This window comes from Seriola aureovittata, chromosome 4 (genome assembly GCF_021018895.1).
Source record: "Seriola aureovittata isolate HTS-2021-v1 ecotype China chromosome 4, ASM2101889v1, whole genome shotgun sequence".
Taxonomy (NCBI): Eukaryota; Metazoa; Chordata; class Actinopteri; order Carangiformes; family Carangidae; genus Seriola; species Seriola aureovittata.
This window is the reverse complement of record NC_079367.1, coordinates 30,033,230-30,054,393: the sequence shown is the minus strand read 5'-3', so window position 1 is coordinate 30,054,393 and position 21,164 is coordinate 30,033,230. Positions and strand designations below refer to the sequence as shown.

Genomic DNA, 21,164 nt, shown 5'->3' with positions numbered 1-21,164 from the left:
AAACACTTTTATATTGTATTGAAAGAGCGAGAACCACCCCTTACCACCCTCAGACTGATGGACTGGTTGAACGCTTTACTAAAACCTTGATTGGTATGCTTAAGAAGTATGTGTCTAAAACCAGAAAATACTTGGACAAGTGGCTTTCATTTTTGCATAACACGAAGTTCCCCAGAGTTCAACTGGATTTTCAACATTTGAGCTCATCAATGCCCATCAGGTCAGAGGGCCTCTGGCTGTGCTTTGTGAGATGTGGGAGGAGACTGATTCATCATAGACTATGATATGACTATCTCTTTTGTCCTGGGGATGTGTGAGCAGCTCATGAGAACCACATCCATGGCTTGTGAAATTCTATGGAAGTCCCAGGTTAAACAGGAATAGTGGTATGACCATTAAGCCAGGAGCTTTGCATCTGGTGAGCAAGTCTTGCTGCTTTTCCCAACATCAGAAAACAAATTGCAGGCAAGGTGGCAAGTCCCATACCAGATCAAGCAGAAGATGGGTGAGGTGAATTACCAAATCTACATTACAGAGATATAGTATTTCATATAAATATGCTGAAGAAAATGGCACCCCGGGCTGTCCCAGAAGTATCTGCACCCCATTCTCTTTGTTCAGTTCTCAAGGAAGATGATGTGGTGGAAAAGTATCTACCAACTGAAATGTAGGAGAAGGAACTACACTTAGCTCACCTGTCAGATGAGAGGAGGAGGAAACTCCTTCAGATCTTGCCTCTCAGCCTCTTTCGTTCTCCGGACTAGCCTAACAAGGGGCCTAGTGTTGGTCATTTTTTGTGTGTTTGTATGGTATGAGTTACCTTATGACAATTTGAAGATTTTAATTGATTGTAGTTTTGTACTTAGTTTTTTTTTTTGTATTTTTGTCATTTTTTGTATTTTTGTCATTTTTTGTATTTTTGTTATAAACTAAATTTCGGCACTACTGCACTCTGCACCTGACTGGTGATGACAATAAACAGCACCAGGTCAAGATTCCAAGCCTTCTTCTTCCACCACTGGGACAAATCTTACAGTACATATGAAAACAGTAGCTGCACAGTGGCAGGATTTCAGCAAAGGCTACACATGTTGCAAAGGACATAAGCCAGGGTCTTCTCTTTTACACTTTCAAAGGTGCTGGTGTCAGGGGATAAGGCCTTGCAGAGTTCAAAAGCAATTCCCCTGAGCTGCTGAAGTTGCAACCACCACATTGGAGCGGTTTACAACAGACTGTAAAAGTGCTGGAATGAGAGTCATCACCTACAAGCATGAAGCCCTGTTGCTCTGCTGGAAAACAGTGAATTGTTTATTCTAGATTGGGATTGAGTTGCTGCCCCCAGCTGAATGCGTTCAAGAAATGACAGGCGGATTGTCAACAGTAATGCAGATGCCTTATGTCATGATGGTCATGATTGTTGGGTATTGCAATAGAATGTGATGCCCCATACAAGCAGCCAAAAAAAGTTTCCTTTAGAAGGTGTCTGGGTTCAGCCATAGAGACAGAGTGAGGTCCATGACATCTGAGGGACGGTAGTAGAACCACTGCTCCATCACACACGACCTTTCAAGGTTTTCCAGACATGAAAAACTGGCAGTAGAACCCAGAGAATGTTGAAGGGATACATTTCCGCTCACTCACTCAAGATCTCCCAGCCGAATATTCAATGAGCATCCATCCTCTAACTCTTACCATTATTGCCAACAGTGACATTCAAGGAGGGGGGGGGGACCCTCCTTGGACGGTTTGTCCCACCTGTACAAGAAACAACCCTGGTCTAACCAGAGCGATGAGGGTCTCTATGTCAAATGAAGTTTTGACCTCAATTAGGTCAGGTACATTTCAAATGGCTCAACACACCTCTATCTGGAAAGAAGATATGTATATGTATATACACAATATATAAATAATTCTATGAGCCAGACATAAGAATTTAAACAAGTGCTTACTGTAAACAGAAGATATGAGAAATGCATGTATTTTTTTTTCTTTATTTCTGTTATTTTAGCTTACATGATCCTTCATTTCTTTGTTTCGGGAACATTGATGATTCTCTTCATGATGTTTTTCTTAGATGCTGTATAACCTCCATATCCTGTGTTCAATGTGCTGCTGCTTTCTACACCAGAACACGCCTATAAAAAACATTTCACTTATATCTCATCAACAATGTTAATTACATCACAGATTTCAGCTATAGCTGTTTTGGAAAATACGTAATTAAACTGATGAACTTAATTAAACATTTGCCTTTAGATTAATCAGAGGTATCGATAAGCAAGATAATATATCTGAAGTGATGTACTGAAGAATGCAAGATACATCCTCAATGATTACAGAACTCACAGTGCTATGAAAATGATCATTTTTGTGCTTTGTGTTGGAATGTAAAAATAATTATGGTAAAATATACAGTTAATCCCCCAAAATGTATTTTTGTATTGAGGATTTGTGTGATTATAAAGAAATAGTATCTAAATCACAAAGTAAAAAGTTATTTCAACATGTTTTTCAGAACATAATTAATGAATAGGTTTCACACCAACCTGCAAGGATTTTTTGAATAATGCAACATATTTATATTATTTATTATTATTAAAAAAACACTTTTAATGTTCAAAGTAAGGGAATATATGGTTAACTGAAGAACACTAATGATAATGAATCATGAGTCTGTTATTCAGTGTGAAGTTGCATTATTTTTCTTTCCCCTACAGGTGATGTGATTTGATGCAGATTTGATTCGATGTTTGATGTGAAGGATTCAGGTGATTGAGTCTGACAGTAGTTCTTTTTCGTCGGATGGAACTAAAGACTGGACGAGCTTCCTTTTGTTTTGGGGTTAATATATGTACAATTATTATGATTTCTAAAATTTAAGAGATACATAACTATAAGTATTACTAATGAATGGTAAATAAAAAGAAATAATGACAAAGTGTGGTGGCACATTTTTCACAATTTACATAGAAATGCAGAAAAAGTGGATTGGTTAAAAAGTCATGAAATGGGAAAATCATTCATCAAAAAGGATTTTCAACAAACAAACGTGTCTTTCATCAGATGGTCACATTGTGGATTTTAGACACTAAACCACCACAGACAGAGTTTCAGCCTGTGGGAAACACTGACACCTGTTTACCTGAGCGGTCTACATTTCAGCAAGGAGCAGATTTTTTCATATGATACAGATTTTAGACATATTCAAGCCATACATTAAAGGATTGAAGAGCGGCTGACATGTAACCCAATATAATGATAAAAATATTCGCAACATATTAGGTACATTGCTCATATTAAACCTGCTCTGTAATATTTAAAAGCTAGCCTTAAAAGAAAAGTTGAGCAGAGAAGCAAGGTGAAGTGTGCAGATACTGACAGCTTTCTGTCTGGTCTGTTTAGAGCCAGAAAAACACACTTTAAGGATCTTCATGTAAGTGTAAAGAATCAACATTAAAAGACACATGATTGTGCTATAAGCGGTAATGAGACCATAAATGTTACAGCGTAATTATCACAGTAAACCTTGTCAATGATGTTCCCACACAGCTGTAAAGGTGAAGTCAAACATATCATGATAACACACACAAGTAAAGGGTATAACCATATTACAGTGATGAACATGACAATCTTCTTAAATGTCATACATGTGTTATATTGAAGAGGACAACAGATAGCGAGGCACCTGTCATAAGACATGACAGCTACATTTAAATATTGTATTCCACCATAAGACTGCAAACAGAAAATCTGCAGGAAACAAAAAGCTACAGAAACAGTGTGAATGTCAGAGAGGATCTGAACCAGCAGGAATGGAAACAACCCTGTGCTACCATACAGTTCATTTACAAACAGGCTGCACAGAAACAGGTACATGGGTTCATGTAAGCTTCTGTTCAGACAGATGACCACAATCAGGAAAACACAGAGATAATTAGAGCATATAAAGATGTGAGAATCATGAGATATAAATACTTGAAATCGCTGCTGTCAAAATAGCCCCTTAATGTGAAGGATGAAATCTGAGTTGGGTTTATCATCATGTGAGAAACTAAACACACCTAATACTGCATGAATCAGCTGTTCTGCTGAACTGAAGCTCAGACTCTGCCTCTTTAAAACTCTTCAAGTCAGGAGATACCCTCATCATGATTACAGTCTCGATACATCAATGATTTGATGATACTTCTGGTTTCTAACTGATGGAAAATCAAACTTTTGAGCCCAACCTTGATCCACATGTTCTTTTGTTCTATTGACAAAACAACTCACTTTCCCACAATTCCTCACTGTTCACACCTGGAGATGACCCTTTCCCAGGGACCTCACTGACCAGTCACATGTGACCCCCTCAGGGTGTCACCAGACAAAACCAGATCCCCCTCTTTTTTCTGCCTCTTCTGTCCTTGGCTTGAGCAAGAGAGCAGCAGCTCCTCTTCCTTCTCTACTGTTCATGAATCAACAAGGCTCCCAACCCAGGACAGCCCTGCTACCTGTGACAACAGCTCTCTTGCAGGCCTGCCTCAGGCAGACTACAACACTCTGCAGTGACGTGAGTGGACAAGTTTACTTCAGTGGGTACGACACAAAGTCTGCCAGTTGATTTTCGGAGCAACCAAAGACACAGCAGCGTTGGACAGCTAACTTGGTAAGAAGACAAAGAGGAAACCAGCGGCTTCCTCTGCAACACAGAGACCACACACAGCCAGACAGGATTTCACTCCACCAGGAAGCCACCCAACTCACTGGACTTTAAAACAATACCGGAAAGTGGTGGTACTTGTATGTTCCCACGCATACCTGTAGTACATCTCAGTTCTAGAATGTGCATACAGCTAACCTCTCTCCTTCTAACCTGGTACCTTTTTAAACTACATGAGCTAGGCTAACAAAGACACTCATCTTCCTTCTCATCTAGCCACTGAGACTTGGGTGGTCTCAGCGGCCATTTTGAGCAATTTTTTTGTCTACCGCCATCTCATGTAGTCTTCTTTTCCAGGTCATGTGGTCACAGCAAACATTTTGAATCGGCCATCTTGCCTTTGTCTGTGTCCCCACAGACACACCCCCATACACACAGGCTCACACACACACACACACACACACACACACACACACAACTGAATATACTTTATACATATATATGTTTTTGTATGTTTTACTTTGTTACATTGTAAATAAATGTCTTTAATTATAACTACTGGTGTGTTTATCACAAGTTTGAGTATTGCCAACCTCTACTTAGTAGAACTTCGATCCTTCAACTTTTCCTTGCTGTTAATTTTAGATATAGTTATAAAGTAAATCATTTATTGGAGTTCCAGATTAATAGTAATAATTTGAGAATCAATATTGGCTATTCTTGCCTTTTTAGGCTGGTGCCCCTGAGGATTTTAATTCATTTTATGATCTAATATTAATGTTAATTTTGATATCCTATTAATTTATAATAGCCAATAAATTGATAAACAACGGAAGGCCCAACAAGGGGAAGGCTAATGATGATTGTGCATCCTACAGTATAAGATGGTGAATACAGATCTTAAACTGCTTACCAAGACCCTCGCTCTGCGCTTAGAAACAGTCCTGCCTTCTATTATCAATAATGATCAAACAGGATTTATTACTGCCAGATATTCATGCAGGGATATGAGGCTCTGCAATGTTATTCAGCTTTGCCAATCTGGCAAAGTAAACTGTATAGTTATCTGCCTGGACGCAGAGAAAGCTTTTGATCGGGTTGAATGGCCCTATGTCTTTCCCACTCTGGAGATACTCATTAGCTAGCATCCATTAAGCCAGTGAAGTTACTATATAATAACCTGTTATCAGCTGTGTGAGCTATCGGCATGAGATCGCCTTATTTCCAACTGGGCCGGGGGACAAGACAGGGATGTTCTCTGTCCCCATTATTTGCAATCGCTATCGTGCCTTTGGTGGAAGCCATTAGACATGTTCCTTCTATTTCAGGTGTCTCAGTTGGTAGTAAAATTCAAAAAAGTACCCTGTATGCTGATGACGTGCTTTTGTTTCTTACTAACCCAGAAGTCTCAATACCAGGAGTTCTGGATCTGATTGGTTGCTTCAGTCAATTCTCGGGCTACAAAATAATTTGTTCTAAGTCAGAAGCTCTTCCTTTGGGTGGTCTTCATGATACCCACTCCCCCTTATCTCGCCCATTCAGATAGACACTGCAGGGCTTTACATACTTGGGAATAGTGACAACACCATTGCTTCATCAGTTATATGGAGCTAACTTCACACTTCATGCTGAACATATACAGGAGGACCTTGAAAGATGGACTTCCGTACTGCTATCTATGTTAGGAAGGATCTCATTACTTAAGATGAATATGTTGCCGAAACTTCTATATGTATCTCAGATGCTCCCAATCTTACTTCCAAGAAAAGTAATTAAAGAAATAAACAGTCAATTTAGTATGTTTATTTGGAATAGAAAAAAACCTTGTATGAGTATGGCTTATGAAGCCTAAGGAAAGAGTTGGCCTATCAGTTCCAGATGTTAGGCTTTATTGTCATCCCTTTCACCAGTATGGGGCAACATAGATTTCTCTCCTGGTATCACAGATAGGGGCTTTGAGCTGTGGGATAGTAAAGACATTTGTACCGTTGGGCATAGATATGAAAAGGATGTACTATTTTCATTTGATCAAATATGTAAGAAGTATGGCATATCACAAAATGAGTTTTTTAGATATCTTCAGGTACAAAGTTTTTTTAAATAGCTGAAAACACACTGGGCTTTGTTATCAGCCTTCTCCAGCGAGGAACCTGAAAATAATCTCAACTAGTTGAGGAGGTTCAGTGACACCAGCTGGATATGCAGTACTTTGTTTTATGTCTAGATACAGCATTGTCCCTGCAATAGATAGATAATAGACAGGCACCCTTTCTAGTTTGTGCAGGCTTCTGCTGAGAACTAAATCCTGCAAGGTTGGATGGTGGGTCCAGGTGAGTGAGGCTTGGAGCATGACTGAGAGTAATGACTGCTTTGTTGTGACATCACAAAGTTCCAGAAGTCCTGACGGCTGGTTTTAAGGCTCAGTTTCTGAATACAGGCTGTGTGCATTTCTCTGTGGACCGAGCATTTTTATACTTTCACAGTATTAATATATAGTCTAGACCTGCTTTATAATCAAACAACACATGCACATCTACTTTTATACTATATGGACCTTTAACACCAGTTTATTGGCTCATGACGTTTAGTGTTGTCATTGTGACAGTATGAAGAGGTGACATTTGAAACAAATCAAGCAGTCAACATGTCCTACTGACTCCTGACTGAGCTCACTTCATGTTGTCCATGTTTTCAGATTTATTGCTGGGTATTTTTTTTAGATCATCACATCAGTAACAGTGAGACAACTGCATGTTTTCAGTAATTTCTGTGACATCAAACATTTTAAAACTAGAACATGTTAAATATCACACTTACACAGTATCACTGAAACCAGTCAACATTTTATAACAGAGAACATGTTTACATGTTTGTCTGATTTTGGACATCTGAAGTCCGTACATTACAGGAGTCAGAAGTGGCTGTATTAAGAGAAAGTACAGAGAAAGGATGATGCGCAGCACACTGGGAACACTGGTCATATCAAATCTGCTCTGAAGTATCTCAAAGCAGCAGCCAAAAGAAAAGTTGAGCAGAGACACAAGGTGAGGTGTGCAGGTACTGACAGCTTTCTGTCTGGTCTGTTTAGAACCAGAAAAACACACTTTGAGAATCTTCATGTAAGAGAAAAGGATTGGGAGCAGAGGAACTACGATGGTGAGAACAACACCAAACAGTCCATAGATGTTATTCACTTTAGTATCAGAACAAGCCAACTTCACTACAAGGTAGTTATGACAATACAAACTGTTGATGGTGTTTCCACAAAGAGGCAAACGGATGTTTAAGGATAAAGTGATTAAGAATTTCACAAAAGAGTACAACCATATTGCAGAGATAAAGAGAATTGCTTTGTTAGATGTCATACGTGTGTTATATTGTAGAGGATAACAGATAGCGAGGTATCTGTCATAAGACATGATGGCTAAATTACAAAACTCTACATTTGCATATGTGTATAAAGAGAAAATTTGCAGGAAACAAAAAGGCACAGAAACAGTGTGAATGTCAGAGAGGATCTGAACCAGCAGGAATGGAAACAACCCTGTGCTACCATACAGTTCATTTACAAACAGGCTGCACAGAAACAGGTACATGGGTTCATGTAAGCTTCTGTTCAGACAGATAAGCACAATCAGAGAGGAGTTGGCAATAATAATTACAAAGTAAAGCAAAGCAGTTATCATGAAATACAAGTATTTCATAGTTCCTACATGTATATATGTACTAAGAATGAAATAAGATAAAGTTGAATTCATCATCATTCTTGTTTTAGGTGACAAAACAACAACAGTTTGCAAATTGTAAAAAAGTTTGCTGCTCATTTTTTAACCCAAACTGAATAATTAGTTTCAATTGAGGACATTATTCTGAATAACACAGACATTATTTTCACTCACAACACTGCTTCACTGGCTGTTAAAAAAAGCAGCATAAACTAACCATTTACCTCATCCTCACTAAACACACCATTAAAAGGCACAAACATTACACAGAGCTGAACATCTGTCTCTGCTGCATTAGCTGACTTGAAGCTGACATGAAACCTGCTGCTTTATATCTCTCAACAGAGCAGTCCCACATCATTCATGTGTACCAGGGGACACCACAGATCTCCGTCTAACTTTCCAAAGTCCAGAAAATCAATGCCCTGCTGTTCAAGTGAACAGAAGAAAAATTATAAAGGGAAAATTATTTCTGAGAATTATTTGATTCGAAATGAAGTGGCAGTATAAACGGAAGTTAAAAAGTAAACAAGGAAATACAATGCTGAAGTGATAAGTACTATAAACTCTATTGTATAGTGTGAGTTCCAACACTGGTTAGACTGTGTTTCATCAGTTTGACCAGTGATAAGAGCAGAATAATGAACACTAATATTTGTGACACAGTACTGTTAACACTTGTAATAAAACAGCAGTAGAATTAGTAACATTGCTAATCATGCAAGTTGTATTAATATTGTTTATATTATGAATAGCAGTAGTATTTTTTATCAGTGGTGGTCACTCAGCTATTACTGTTAACATGAGTATTAGCAGTAGTAGTAGTCACACAAGCACTAATGTTAGCGTTAGCAGACACAGTGTAAGGACTAGTTACTATTGGCACTAATAAACAGTGGACCTGAGAGCTCAACACACAGCAACTTGTAGCGTCTTAAGTGCTAACCAGAAGTAGTAATGAGACACTAACATCTAACTAGGTCTACAATGACCATATTTTAACAACTGGTATTTTTAACATGAACAATTTACTATGAATTTCTTTAAAACAGATGTTTTTTTAACTTTAACAATAAATTCTTTACAACGACTTTTCCCTCTGTCACATCAACATTTGTATTCTAACAGTAAAAGATTGCTTATTATGAATTTCTTATGTCAAAACAATTAGTATTTTAACATTTATGTTAATTATTTGCTGTATTTTTACATTTTTATGCACCATTTTAATATACTGTTAACTTAATCATGAAAATGAACCAAATGATCCTTTATGATTAACTTAACATGTACATTTAGCAACCAAAATCAGTTAAATTACCATTTAATGGCATTAAAAAAAAAAATAAAAGTGCATAACTTCATTAAAACATAACGATTTTAATGTTAAATAAACAGTGCAATGGTCTTTTAAAGTTTTGACACAGTATCGTTCACTCTGTTAGCCGGAGTTAGAAATTAGCTTAGCCATTAGCCGTTAGCCATTAGCAGTTAGCGATTAGCAGCTAGTAATCTTTTCAGACTATAAATACAATGTTACAGTTGCACCAAAGCATGTAATAAACATTAAACCACATTTTCACAATGACTGCTTGGTTTTTATGAAAAGTATCTTGACTCAACAGTAAGTTTAATGCAGCCTCCCTTCACAGCGGCTAACAACAACAGACAAGCAGACAACGTGGTCACTCACTGGAGTTTCTCAACATTAATAACTCGACAGAAGTTATCTCCCTCTTGCTCACAGTTGGACTTCTATTAAAAGAGCAACTTATAAGCATTGAAACATGGACATTTATCTGACTTTTATGACTATTTTGCGGTGTTTCCTACCAGGAAATGCTTGTTTTTTTTCACATGCTCACACTTGTCTGCTGTTTTGGGAGTGCTGCTGAGGTAACAAGAAGAGCTCATGTAGCCCTCTCAACATTACAGGTGCACAGTGTATATGCACCCCCCATGCAAATTCATTGATTTGAAAACATGTGCGCTGCAAATAAACAAAAAACAAGGGAACTGTTTCCAAGGGAAACAAAAAATTGATGAACCTGCCTGGGACTTGTTCAAAGCCCAATTGTGACTTTTGAAGTTGAAAGCATTGAATAACAAGTGGATCTAAGCCGAGTTCATCACTTTTTTCTTATAAAGTTATTTTTTGCCTTAATTCTGATAGCGCGAGTGAGAGAGAGAGAGAGAGAGAGAGAGAGGGGGAGAGAGAGAGAGAGCATTATATGGTGCTAAGGGCCACGGGTTGGACTCGAACCTGGGCCGCTGCGGTTAGAATTATCCCTTCATGGTATTTGTGTGTTTGCATGTGAAGTCAGTATTTGCAGTTCCTGTTCTGTCAAATTGATGAAGATGTTTTCAGAAGTTGTTTGTGTTTTGTCATATACATCACCTAAAAGTCAGTTTTTTGCATGAGATATGTGTCCCGTTTATTACCCCCTACTACAAAAACTATGTCTCACTGCTGCATACCCAATTGTCCCACTAGGACAAGTAAAATGATTGATTGATTGATTGATTGATTGAATGATTGATTGATTGCAATCATTACCATTTAACTATAAAGCAGATAACTTGGTAATGCCATTCAACCCTTGCAGGTTTTCAGCCAGGTAACTCTAGGTCAACAGTGAGTTCTGAGTAGAAATACTTTAATTGTACATGTAGCCTGACACTAACAGTGACACAATGACGAGAGATTGAACCTTTTCCATTATCTTTCATTGTATAATGGCCAGTCTGAATAAATGTTTATTTTATCATATTTTTAAGGTTGGTGTGTTTGTGTGGTGTAAATATTTTGACTTCTCACACACTTATCTCATTTCTTAAAATGATTTTCTGGGCATCAGAGTTTTAAGGTGCATTTCAGAGTTGTATTGTTATAAGCTGCTTGAATATTTTATTACATAAAGTGCAATTTTAAAAATTCATAAATTTCCATACACCTGTCTTGTCTCAGGTTAACGTTTGCCACGTTTTGTTACCACATTGCAGGTTATGATGAAATGAGCAAAAATTTCAGTGCAAGTTATGATAAATGATTTACTGATATTTTTATTATATCATCATTAAATCTCTTTGACCAGTCAACATTTTATAGCAGAAGAGATGTTTACATGTATTTCGTATTTTGGACATTTGCAGTCCGAACATGACAGGATTCAACAGTGGTTGGAGAATCACAAAGTACAGAGAAAGGATGATGCGCACAACACTGGGAACACTGGTCATATCAAATCTGCTCTGAAGTATCTGAAATAAACAACCAATAGAAAAGTTTAACAGGGAAGCAAGGTGAGGTGTGCAGGTACTGACAGCTTTCTGTCTTGTCTGTTTAGAACCAGAAAAACACATTTTAAGAATCTTCATGTAAGAGAAAAGGATTGGAAGCAGAGGAACTACGATGGAGAGAACAACACCAAACAGTCCATAGATGTTATTCACTTTAGTGTCAGAACAAGCCAACTTCACTATAAGGTAGTTTCTACAATACAAACTGTTGATGGTGTTTCCACACAGTGTCAACCGGATGTTTAAGGATAAAGTGATTAAGAATTTCACAAAAGAGTACAACCATATTGCAGAGATAAAGAGAACTGCTTTGTTAAATGTCATACGTGTGTTATATTGTAGAGGATAACAGATAGCGAGGTATCTGTCATAAGACATGACGGCTAAATTACATAACTCTATATTTGCATATGTGTACAAACAATAAATCTGCAGGAAACAAAACGGCACAGAAACAGTGTGAATGTCAGAGAGGATCTGAACCAGCAGGAATGGAAACAACCCTGTGCTACCATACAGTTCATTTACAAACAGGCTGCACAGAAACAGGTACATGGGTTCATGTAAGCTTCTGTTCAGACAGATCACCACAATCAGAGAGGAGTTGGCAATAATAATTACAAAGTAAAGCAGAGCAGTTATCATGAAGTAAAAATGTCTCAGTGTTCCTAGGTATATATAGACTTCAAGAATGAAATAAGATGATGTTGAATTCAACGTCATTATTTAAAGTGACAAATATTTTAACCTATTAATTAATTAGCTGTTTGCTTCAAAAATAACACTTTGAAAAACAGTGACATTAAAATATTTCCCAGGTTTTACACTAGCACCTTATTAACACAGTGTCACAGGGTGTTTCCTCTCAGCAGCAGCAAAACTTACTGTATACTTACGTCCTCACACGACCTGCAAGTCTGTTAATGACATGTGATCACAGCTCAGCCTCTGTCAGCTGATGTGCAGCAGGCTGCTGCTGGTGTTGCTTTATATCCTCCCCCAGAACAGAAGGATACCAACCAGTAGTTCCCATCTCATCATCAAGGCCCGTAACTGTTAATCGCCAGTTATGGGGAGTTTAAACATTTATATATCATTTTTACCTGTAATTTTAAAAATTACAGGTGTTATGCCTGGGAATCTTTTATTACGATTTCACACACCCCTAAAATGGACCATACCATTTCTAAACCTTGATGTTAGCTGAATGTCTCATCTTCCTCCCTCACTCCCATCAATTGAGACACTGTAGGTAATTGTAAGTAGCAGTAGCTATCTACCTGATTAATGCACTTTACTTTCTTACCTTCAGAGTTTCTTAATTAGATTGTGTCAAATATCTATGGATCTTCTAAATTTAGCCTTAAGTTAAAGTTTAGCTAACTAATGTTATCTAGTTTCTAACTATTGATTTAAGTTACAGTTAGGCTAACTATTGTTAGCTAGTTTCTAACTTTAGCTTTAAGTTACAGTTTAGCTAACCAATGTTAGCTAGCGGATGGTGTGCCCTTTCATTTCGTGTTAGCTTGTCATTTCCTCACCAATGTAAAACGTCATATATGATCTAATGTTAGCAAACACATGGTGCTCAGTCATTAACACAGAGACAATGGTGAATTAGTTGTTGGAGAGAAACATTTTGACATCAGTTTATTATTTCATGTTAATGGTCTTTGTGTGTCTGTGGTGGTTTAGTTAGTATTTTATGTTTTTAATATCAGCTTCTATAATTGTCACCCCCTTTGTTTTCATTCATGAATTCAGGAGTTTTACCTGTTGGGTCATGGAACAATATTAAAATAGCGGTGTGTTGAAGGCTCAGTAATTGTATTAAAAGTGGTGGAAAGTAATTAATTACATTTATTCCAAGTACTGTACAATTATTATACAATTTTGAGGTACCTGTACTTTACGTGAATATGAATGAGTGTTCACTGGAAATATTGTACTTTCTACTCCACTACATTTATTTGACAGCTTGAGCTAAACAAGCAAGATACTGTAAAGACTGCTACACTTCAGTTCACTGAGGCATGCGCCTGCAATGTACAAGGTTCCCTTTTGCCCTGGAGAAAAAGCAAAATTCAATTTAGAAGAGATGTCCACTCTCCTCATTAATCTTTACTCCTCTCACAGCTGACATGTGCCAAAAACACTTTTTTATACCAAGAACCTTCCTGCATCTTCTAAAGTCACAGATACTCACACTATTCGGTCAACTGGTCCTCGCACTAAGAAACTAAGAAGTTATTTTCTCCTGTAACCTCAGACTGGCCAAGTAACCTCAGGTACCTTTGTACTGATATTTCCACCAGTCTGTCAGACTTATTTATGTTTTGCCTGATTTCTTCTATAAACTTACATCAAAAACAGAAGATGGTTTTCAATTTTAACTTTAAATTTTTCTCTCACTCAGCTGCATGTTTTAATCAGCACATTTCAAGGTGTGATATTGATACTTTATTTACCTACACAGTATCTCTATAACCAGTCAACATTTTATTACAGAAGAGATATTTACATGTTTGTCTGATTTTGGACATCTGCAGTCCGTACATGACAGGAGTCAGAAGTGGCTGCATGATGAGAAAGTACAGAGACAGGATGATGCGCAGCACACTGGGAACACTGGACATATCAAACCTGCTCCGCAGGATTTCAAAGCAGCAGCCAAAAGAAAAGTTGAGCAGAGACACAAGGTGAGGTGTGCAGGTACTGACAGCTTTCTGTTTGGTCTGTTTAGAACCAGAAAAACACACTTTGAGAATCTTCATGTAAGAGAAAAGGATTGGAAGCAGAGGAACTACGATGGAGAGAACAACACCAAACAGTCCATAGATGTTATTCACTTTAGTATCGGAACAGGCCAACTTCACTACAAGGTAGTTATGACAATACAAACTGTTGATGGTGTTTCCACAAAGAGGCAAACGGATGTTTAAGGATAAAGTGATTAAGATATTCATAAAAGAGTACAACCATACAAAAATAATGAAGACAGCTACATGGTTAAATGTCATACGTGTGTTATATTGTAGAGGATAACAGATGGCGAGGTATCTGTCATAAGACATGACGGCTAGGTTTAAAAACTCGACACTTGCATAAGTGTAAACACAATAAATCTGCAGGAAACAAAAAGGCACAGAAAGAGTGTGAATGTCAGAGAGGATCTGAATCAGCAGGAATGGAAACAACCCTGTGCTACCATACAGTTCATTTACAAACAGGCTGCACAGAAACAGGAACATGGGTTCATGTAAGCTTCTGCTCAGACAGATCACCACAATCAGAGAGGAGTTGGCAATAATAATTACAAAGTAAAGCAGAGCAGTTATCATGAAATACAAGTATCTTAAGTTTCCAATGTGAAAATAAGCTCCAAGGATGAAGTAAGTTAAAGATGATAAAGTTGAATTCAGCATCGTTCTGAAAGACATCCCATTGAAACAGTGACAGCTTCATGGACATTTTATTTTAAATTAAAAAAAATACACACTATCACATGCCATATGAACTTACCCAGCCATCAAACCCGGGACCCCCCCCCACACTGACTGTTGAAGGACCTGTCACCTGCTGAGCTGTAGACTCCTGTACCTGTCCCTGTATCAGCTGCTCCTTTATACCCCGTCACAAGAGAGAATCGCAGACCAGTCCTACATTATGTCATCAACACAACAACAATGAGGACTCACTTCATTCACTGCGTTACCACATAGCTGATGGTAAATTAGCTTCATTTAGGTTAACGTTAGGGCTGAACAACTGTGACAGGAAAACAAATAATTACTGCTCCATAAAATATAATGTTTTTTTTTCTTTTGCTTTGCTCTTGTGAAATACTAGATAGTTTAAAAACCACTACAATTACACAGTCTGAATAGAAACATCAGTGTCTGGTTAACAGTTAGGACCAAAGAGTTTCTTGCTCGACTGTTGACTATTTGTTGCAAATTTAAAAAAGAAATTAACTTAATTAATTAAGCAGCCATGCTAAGTGGCTAACACTAGGCTACTCACATCTTTCAAATGATGAGTCATGTTTGATGTTGATGACTGACAGGTGAATGTTTGCCTGTTGTTCTTTACCCTCCGGAAACAATCCACACTTTGATTTCCTGCCTGACGTACCGGTGTGTAATTATTGTAATTACTGTGATTATCATCATTCTATGCCTCTATGTCTTGTTTACTATTTTATTACTAAATATGTTCAGTTCAGTTCACAAACACAAGATGCAAAGAGTGACTGAGTGTAGCCACTTCCTGTGAGAGTGATGTTTATTTTCATGCCGTTAACCAACCAATCAAACCTTGGTCAACTAAAGACCAGTTCATACTTCCTCAAGAGTCTGCTTTGATAGTGACATCTGTGTCCACAGACCCCAATGTGGACATGTGATCATACACAGCAGTGCACCAACTATGCATGCTCCAGAGAACGAAAGGAATTCTTTTTTTTGAAGAGAGGTTGTGTGATGAGATCTGGTGTTTATATGATTCTTCTTTGATGGTGTTGAACTCCTGACCTTGTTCTCCTGTTCTCATTATACTTTCTCTTCTTGTTCACTTCTTCTACATCTTGATTTTTACAGTGGTCAGCAAACAATGTTGTGGTGCATTACCAGCACCAGCTGGACCAATGTGGACCCCATGTGAATTGTGAATGAAACTCTGTGCAAGTCTGCAGCTGTCCATGGATGTGGAAAGAATGTCTATGTCCTAAGACTCTTGTCATCAACTAAGGTTAGGGAGCAGCCCTGCTCACGGTTCATAAAGAGAAGTGGCAGTGGACATTTTCAGGGTCTGAACGTTCACAAGACAAAAAGCTCCCACATTTCTCTGTCAGGGGTATTCAACACCGAAGCTGAGGCCATAATAGTGATAATACATGTACATGTCCAATAAACAGACCCAAATAAACCAGACATGAACAGACGAACCGACCAAGATAAAGGGGAACACAAAGACTATATAGACACAAGGGAGGTAAGGGTGATTGAACACAGGTGAAATACATTAGGGCAGGGCAGACAATCACGACACAGAGAAACAGGACCAAGACAGGAAGCTGACAGGGAATCAGGAACAGGAATCAACCGGACCACTGACTGGGAACCAGAATCAGGAGTCAGCTGGGCCGCCGATGGGACAGGAGGAACAGGATTCGGCCAGACCGCCGACAGGAAACAAGGAGCAGAGGTCGGCTGGACCACTGACTGGGAACCAGAATCAAGAGTCAGCTGGGCCACTGTCAGGACACTAGGAACAGGATTCTCCCAGACCGTCGACAGGACATGGAGAGGCAGAGCAGGTGAGACATTGTCCAGAACCACTAACTCAGGAACTAGGGCGGAGTCGTCCGGGACCCCTGATGTTGAGACAGTTGATGCATCAGCCAGGATGGTCGACCCGAGAATTGAGTCAGGAGCCGATGAAACGTCAACTGGGACCCCCGACGCTGGAACAGCTGATGAGCTTATAAGCTCCTTTCCTGTCAGGACTCTGTGGATATTTTTGGAAACAGCAAGTATATGTGTTTCCTCCAGTCTGTAGGTTTCAGTCTTTAGTCCCATCAGATACAGTTCTTAGAGTGAAAACGAAATTGGCCCAAACCCCAGGTTGACGTTCTGGCCGCCTAACATGAGGGTCTCACTGGCTCCAACCATGTTAGCTTGGAGGCATAAAGATCTGAGTTTGGGTTCAAATGACTTTTGCTTATGGTTAGGGGACCTTCGTCATCATGGTTACAATAGTAATCACGTGGTAAAACAAGGTCCTGACACCCATATATATATATATATGGGTGTACAGGTCCTGACACCCATATATATATATATATGGGTGTCAGGACCTTGTTTTACAGATACAAAGTCCACAGAGGGCCACTGTTCTTACCTTACATTCATTTCTTAAACTATATATATATATATATATAAATATATATATATATATATATATATATATATATCAGGAAGAGGCTGTGGTGGATGGAAGATATACTAAATGCAGGACTGTCCAGGTTCACATCCAGGCTCACAGGTTCACAACCAGAGACCAGACAACAACAGCTCTTTGGTTCAAGTCAGTACAGATGGACGTTTATGTTAAATGTAAATAAACAGGTTGAACCATTTCTGTACTAAACCAGACCAGCATCTTAAACCTGAACAAAAATCTGAGAGAGTCTGAACAGAACCAGAAACAGTTTAATAAAGCTGGAGTCACTACAGAAGGAGATTAAACTGTGCGATCAGATATTTAGGAGGAAAACAAACAGCTTGTCTGTGAGGATTTTACTGACACATTCTGTGGTTTTCCAAATACATGAAGTAGCCTGCACATTGAAGAATGACACTGAAGTTGTGGTACAAAGTGACACATGATTGATAGATATATAGTGCAGATTGCAAATGCGATGTAGCGTGCATTGATATACATATCACATGATATACATATATGTACTGTATATGTGATAGCAGCCCCTGACTAAGTAAGTCATGTAGAGACACATAATGACAGACAGTCTTCAGGACAATGAGTGTGTGTGTGTGTGTGTGTGTGTGTGTGTGTGTGTGTGTGTGTGTGTGTGTGTGTGTGTGCAGCTCATAGTGTATTCTAACTATTCATGTACAGTTTTTTGACTGACTGTTAAACTAATATTTTAAAACTAATGTGAGGCTAACTCACTTGTTGCCCATGCTGGGGGGGGGTGTCTGAAGGGAGGTCATTACCAGTCCTCTGTGGACCAGTCACACCAGTACTGAGGTCTGGATGGGCTGTCTGGTCTCACTGGTAAACAGCTCTGTAATTGCTTCTGAGGGAATTAGTGGAAACAGTGTCTGATGTGAAGACGCCTCAGGGACAAACATGTTGACAGGCTGAAATGACCTTTGACCTGAGGGACTTTATTAACCAAGTCTAACTTAACGTAGTGATCTAACTTTCCCCAGCAGCTGAGGACCTGAGGCCACTGAGAGGTTCACTGTAGTCACAGTTAGTTTGAGAGACAGTTCTTATTTGTGATGAATTCAGATCATTGATCAGATTAAAGCTTCAATAATCAATGTTTTCATGTTGATCCTAGTCCTCCTCCCAGTCTTTTTGCTGCATCTTAAAAACTGATTTTGACAGTTTTCAGTGCTTTGAAACTAATTTATGAATAGAAATGGTAACAAAGTAGAAAAGGAGGGAAACAACAAAGACTGAATACAACCACAACAAATGAACTTGTCAGAGCAACGTAACGTGACGTGGCTGGATACAGAACAGCAGCTGTTCAGAGCAGTTCTCTGAAGAATCACTGATAATAGTTGAAGTCATTATCAGGCTAGAATCAACTACTCCACAAAGCAATCAAGTGTCACAGTGGTCACAGCTTCCTCCTCCTGAGTTAGTGTTGAATAATGACAGAACATTACGATTTCAAAGTGAAGTTGACCTTTGACCTTTTGGATATAAAATGTTGTGACTTCATTTTATCCTGTTAGACATTTGTGTTAAATTGTGTTAAAATTAATTAATTAAGTCTTGCGTTATGGTCAAAAATGTGTTTTGTGAGATCACAGCGACCTTGACCATTGAACTTTGTCCACCAAAATCTTTTCAGTTCATCCTTGAGTCCAAATGAACATTTGTACCAAATCTGAAGATATTCTGTCGAGGTGTTACTGAGATTGTTCACAGGGTCAAAATTGTGTTTTGTGTATAAAAATATACATTAGGATGTTAACCAATATCATTATAGTGTGCACGTGTTCAAAATCCCCAATTAAATAATCAACATGATGTTTAAAGTGAAGGAAACAGCCTGGGTCTGTCCAGAGGTAACATGAGTCAAAAAGTCTAAATCATCTTTCTAACCACGTCTCCTAGACCTCCGTGGAAAACATCATAATGTGAAGGAGAGTTCATAAGGACTCAGCAAAATAATCTGACACACACCTCCTTTCACCACAGAAACAAAACAACCAGGACTGAAATGTTGAAATAATAATTAAAAAACTAGAAAATTTCTGGAGAAATTTTGAATGTGCCTGATGCTTGGTGCGTGTACTTCACTCCTCTCGTTTCAATCTGTACAAAGGACGTTACTTTCAGTTTCATTCATGTCGTAGAGACTCATCCTGACACTGACCTCAGTCACTGCAGGTGTCCCTCACTAAGCCTTTTGAGCCTGTCACGACTGGCCAAAATAACCTCACACTGATGGTTTCACAATCAAATTTGTCCCCACAACCAAAGCAAGACATGTATACACACATGTACATGACCCAACAGAAGTTGATCTGCAATAAAGCTGTACCACTATATCCCCATACGATAACTTCTAAGATCAAACTTTTACCTTACCTCTTTACAGAACATCTTTAGGTTCCAGATATATCAGTTCCCAGGTGAGAACTTCAACGAAATCAACCAATTAATTGTGAGGAGTCCAATTGAGTCCAATTAGCCAATAAGAATCAGATTTGTCCATTTCTGCCTGGATATTGCGTTAGTAGCACCTGATGACACCTGAGACCTGCTGTTTGCGATCAGCTTCTGAATTTGTATTGCAGTCTATGGGAGAGCTACTATGATGGTTGAACAGTTCATGTAGCTCAAAGCTCAAAGTAAGTTCAAAATATCTGCTGCTGTTTTTACTGTTGCACTGTCCAGTCTGAACTGTAATCTCTCTCTATGAGCACTAACTTGTAAATAGCTTTCTGCTTCTGTGTGTGTGTGTGTGTGTGTGTGTGTGTGTGTGTGTGTGTGTATGGCTCATGTTCAAATTCTGTAAGAGTCTGTGCGAAGGTAGACACATTCTGTGAAACATGACAATTTTTTCTGCTATTGAGGAAGCCGTGATGTGTGAAGACTGAAGTATGTGGCCGTTAGGATGAGTTAAACAGAATTTTTTCAGAGGAGTTCTAGAGGTTCTCCCACTTGCGATAATCTGATGTACTCTAGCTCATTTGACAAAATGTAAACTGCGATTTTGTGTAAACTGATCTTGTGACCCATTTAATGTTTCATCCATTTTTCTACGTTGAAGTAGGACGCAGCAGTAGAGCTCCAAAGTTGATGATTTTGAAGACATCTCCCCATTCATTCTCTGTAGGAATTTTTTCAACTTTCATCGCCATTTACGTCGCCATTTACGTCGCCATGGTTACTCACCACCATTTCCAATCGAGCTGCACACATTGAAATATATAAAGTCTGGGTCTTCTCAAAGCTGCGGGACTAGTTAGGTGCCAAAATTTAAATACAGAAGAGGAATAAGACAATCTTGAAAATGCATTTCCTGCTGAAAATGCATGTGTGTGCTGAGAGTTGAATGAGATTGCTAAAGCCATGCTGAAGAAGCTGAAGCATTGCTGAAGTAACTGCTGAAGAAGCTGAAGAAGCTGAAGCATTGCTGATGTAACTAAAGTAGCTGAAGCAATAGCTGAAGTAGCTGAAGATTAAAAGCAGAACTTGAAAGCTGGGGGTTGAATGTCCTGAAATGG

At 38.6% G+C, this 21,164-nt stretch overlaps 3 protein-coding genes and 1 pseudogene across 3 annotated transcripts; all 4 read right to left on the bottom strand.

Annotated features, from left to right (window-relative positions):
• Positions 1-3,178: 3,178 nt before the first annotated feature.
• Positions 3,179-4,040, bottom strand: LOC130167826 (olfactory receptor 11A1-like; annotated as a pseudogene).
• A 3,415-nt stretch (positions 4,041-7,455) lies between these two features.
• LOC130167825 (olfactory receptor 11A1-like) lies at positions 7,456-8,427 on the bottom strand. Its single transcript, XM_056374322.1, has one exon. The coding sequence runs from the start codon at positions 8,404-8,406 to the stop codon at positions 7,456-7,458; it is 951 nt and encodes a 316-aa protein (XP_056230297.1). The 5' UTR covers positions 8,407-8,427.
• A 3,006-nt stretch (positions 8,428-11,433) lies between these two features.
• Positions 11,434-12,390, bottom strand: LOC130167823 (olfactory receptor 10A6-like). The gene has a single exon (XM_056374321.1). It carries the CDS (start codon positions 12,388-12,390, stop codon positions 11,434-11,436), a length of 957 nt encoding a protein of 318 aa, XP_056230296.1.
• A 1,745-nt stretch (positions 12,391-14,135) lies between these two features.
• Positions 14,136-15,092, bottom strand: LOC130167822 (olfactory receptor 10A3-like). Its single transcript, XM_056374320.1, has one exon. It carries the CDS (start codon positions 15,090-15,092, stop codon positions 14,136-14,138), a length of 957 nt encoding a protein of 318 aa, XP_056230295.1.
• Between the last annotated feature and the right edge of the window lie 6,072 nt (positions 15,093-21,164).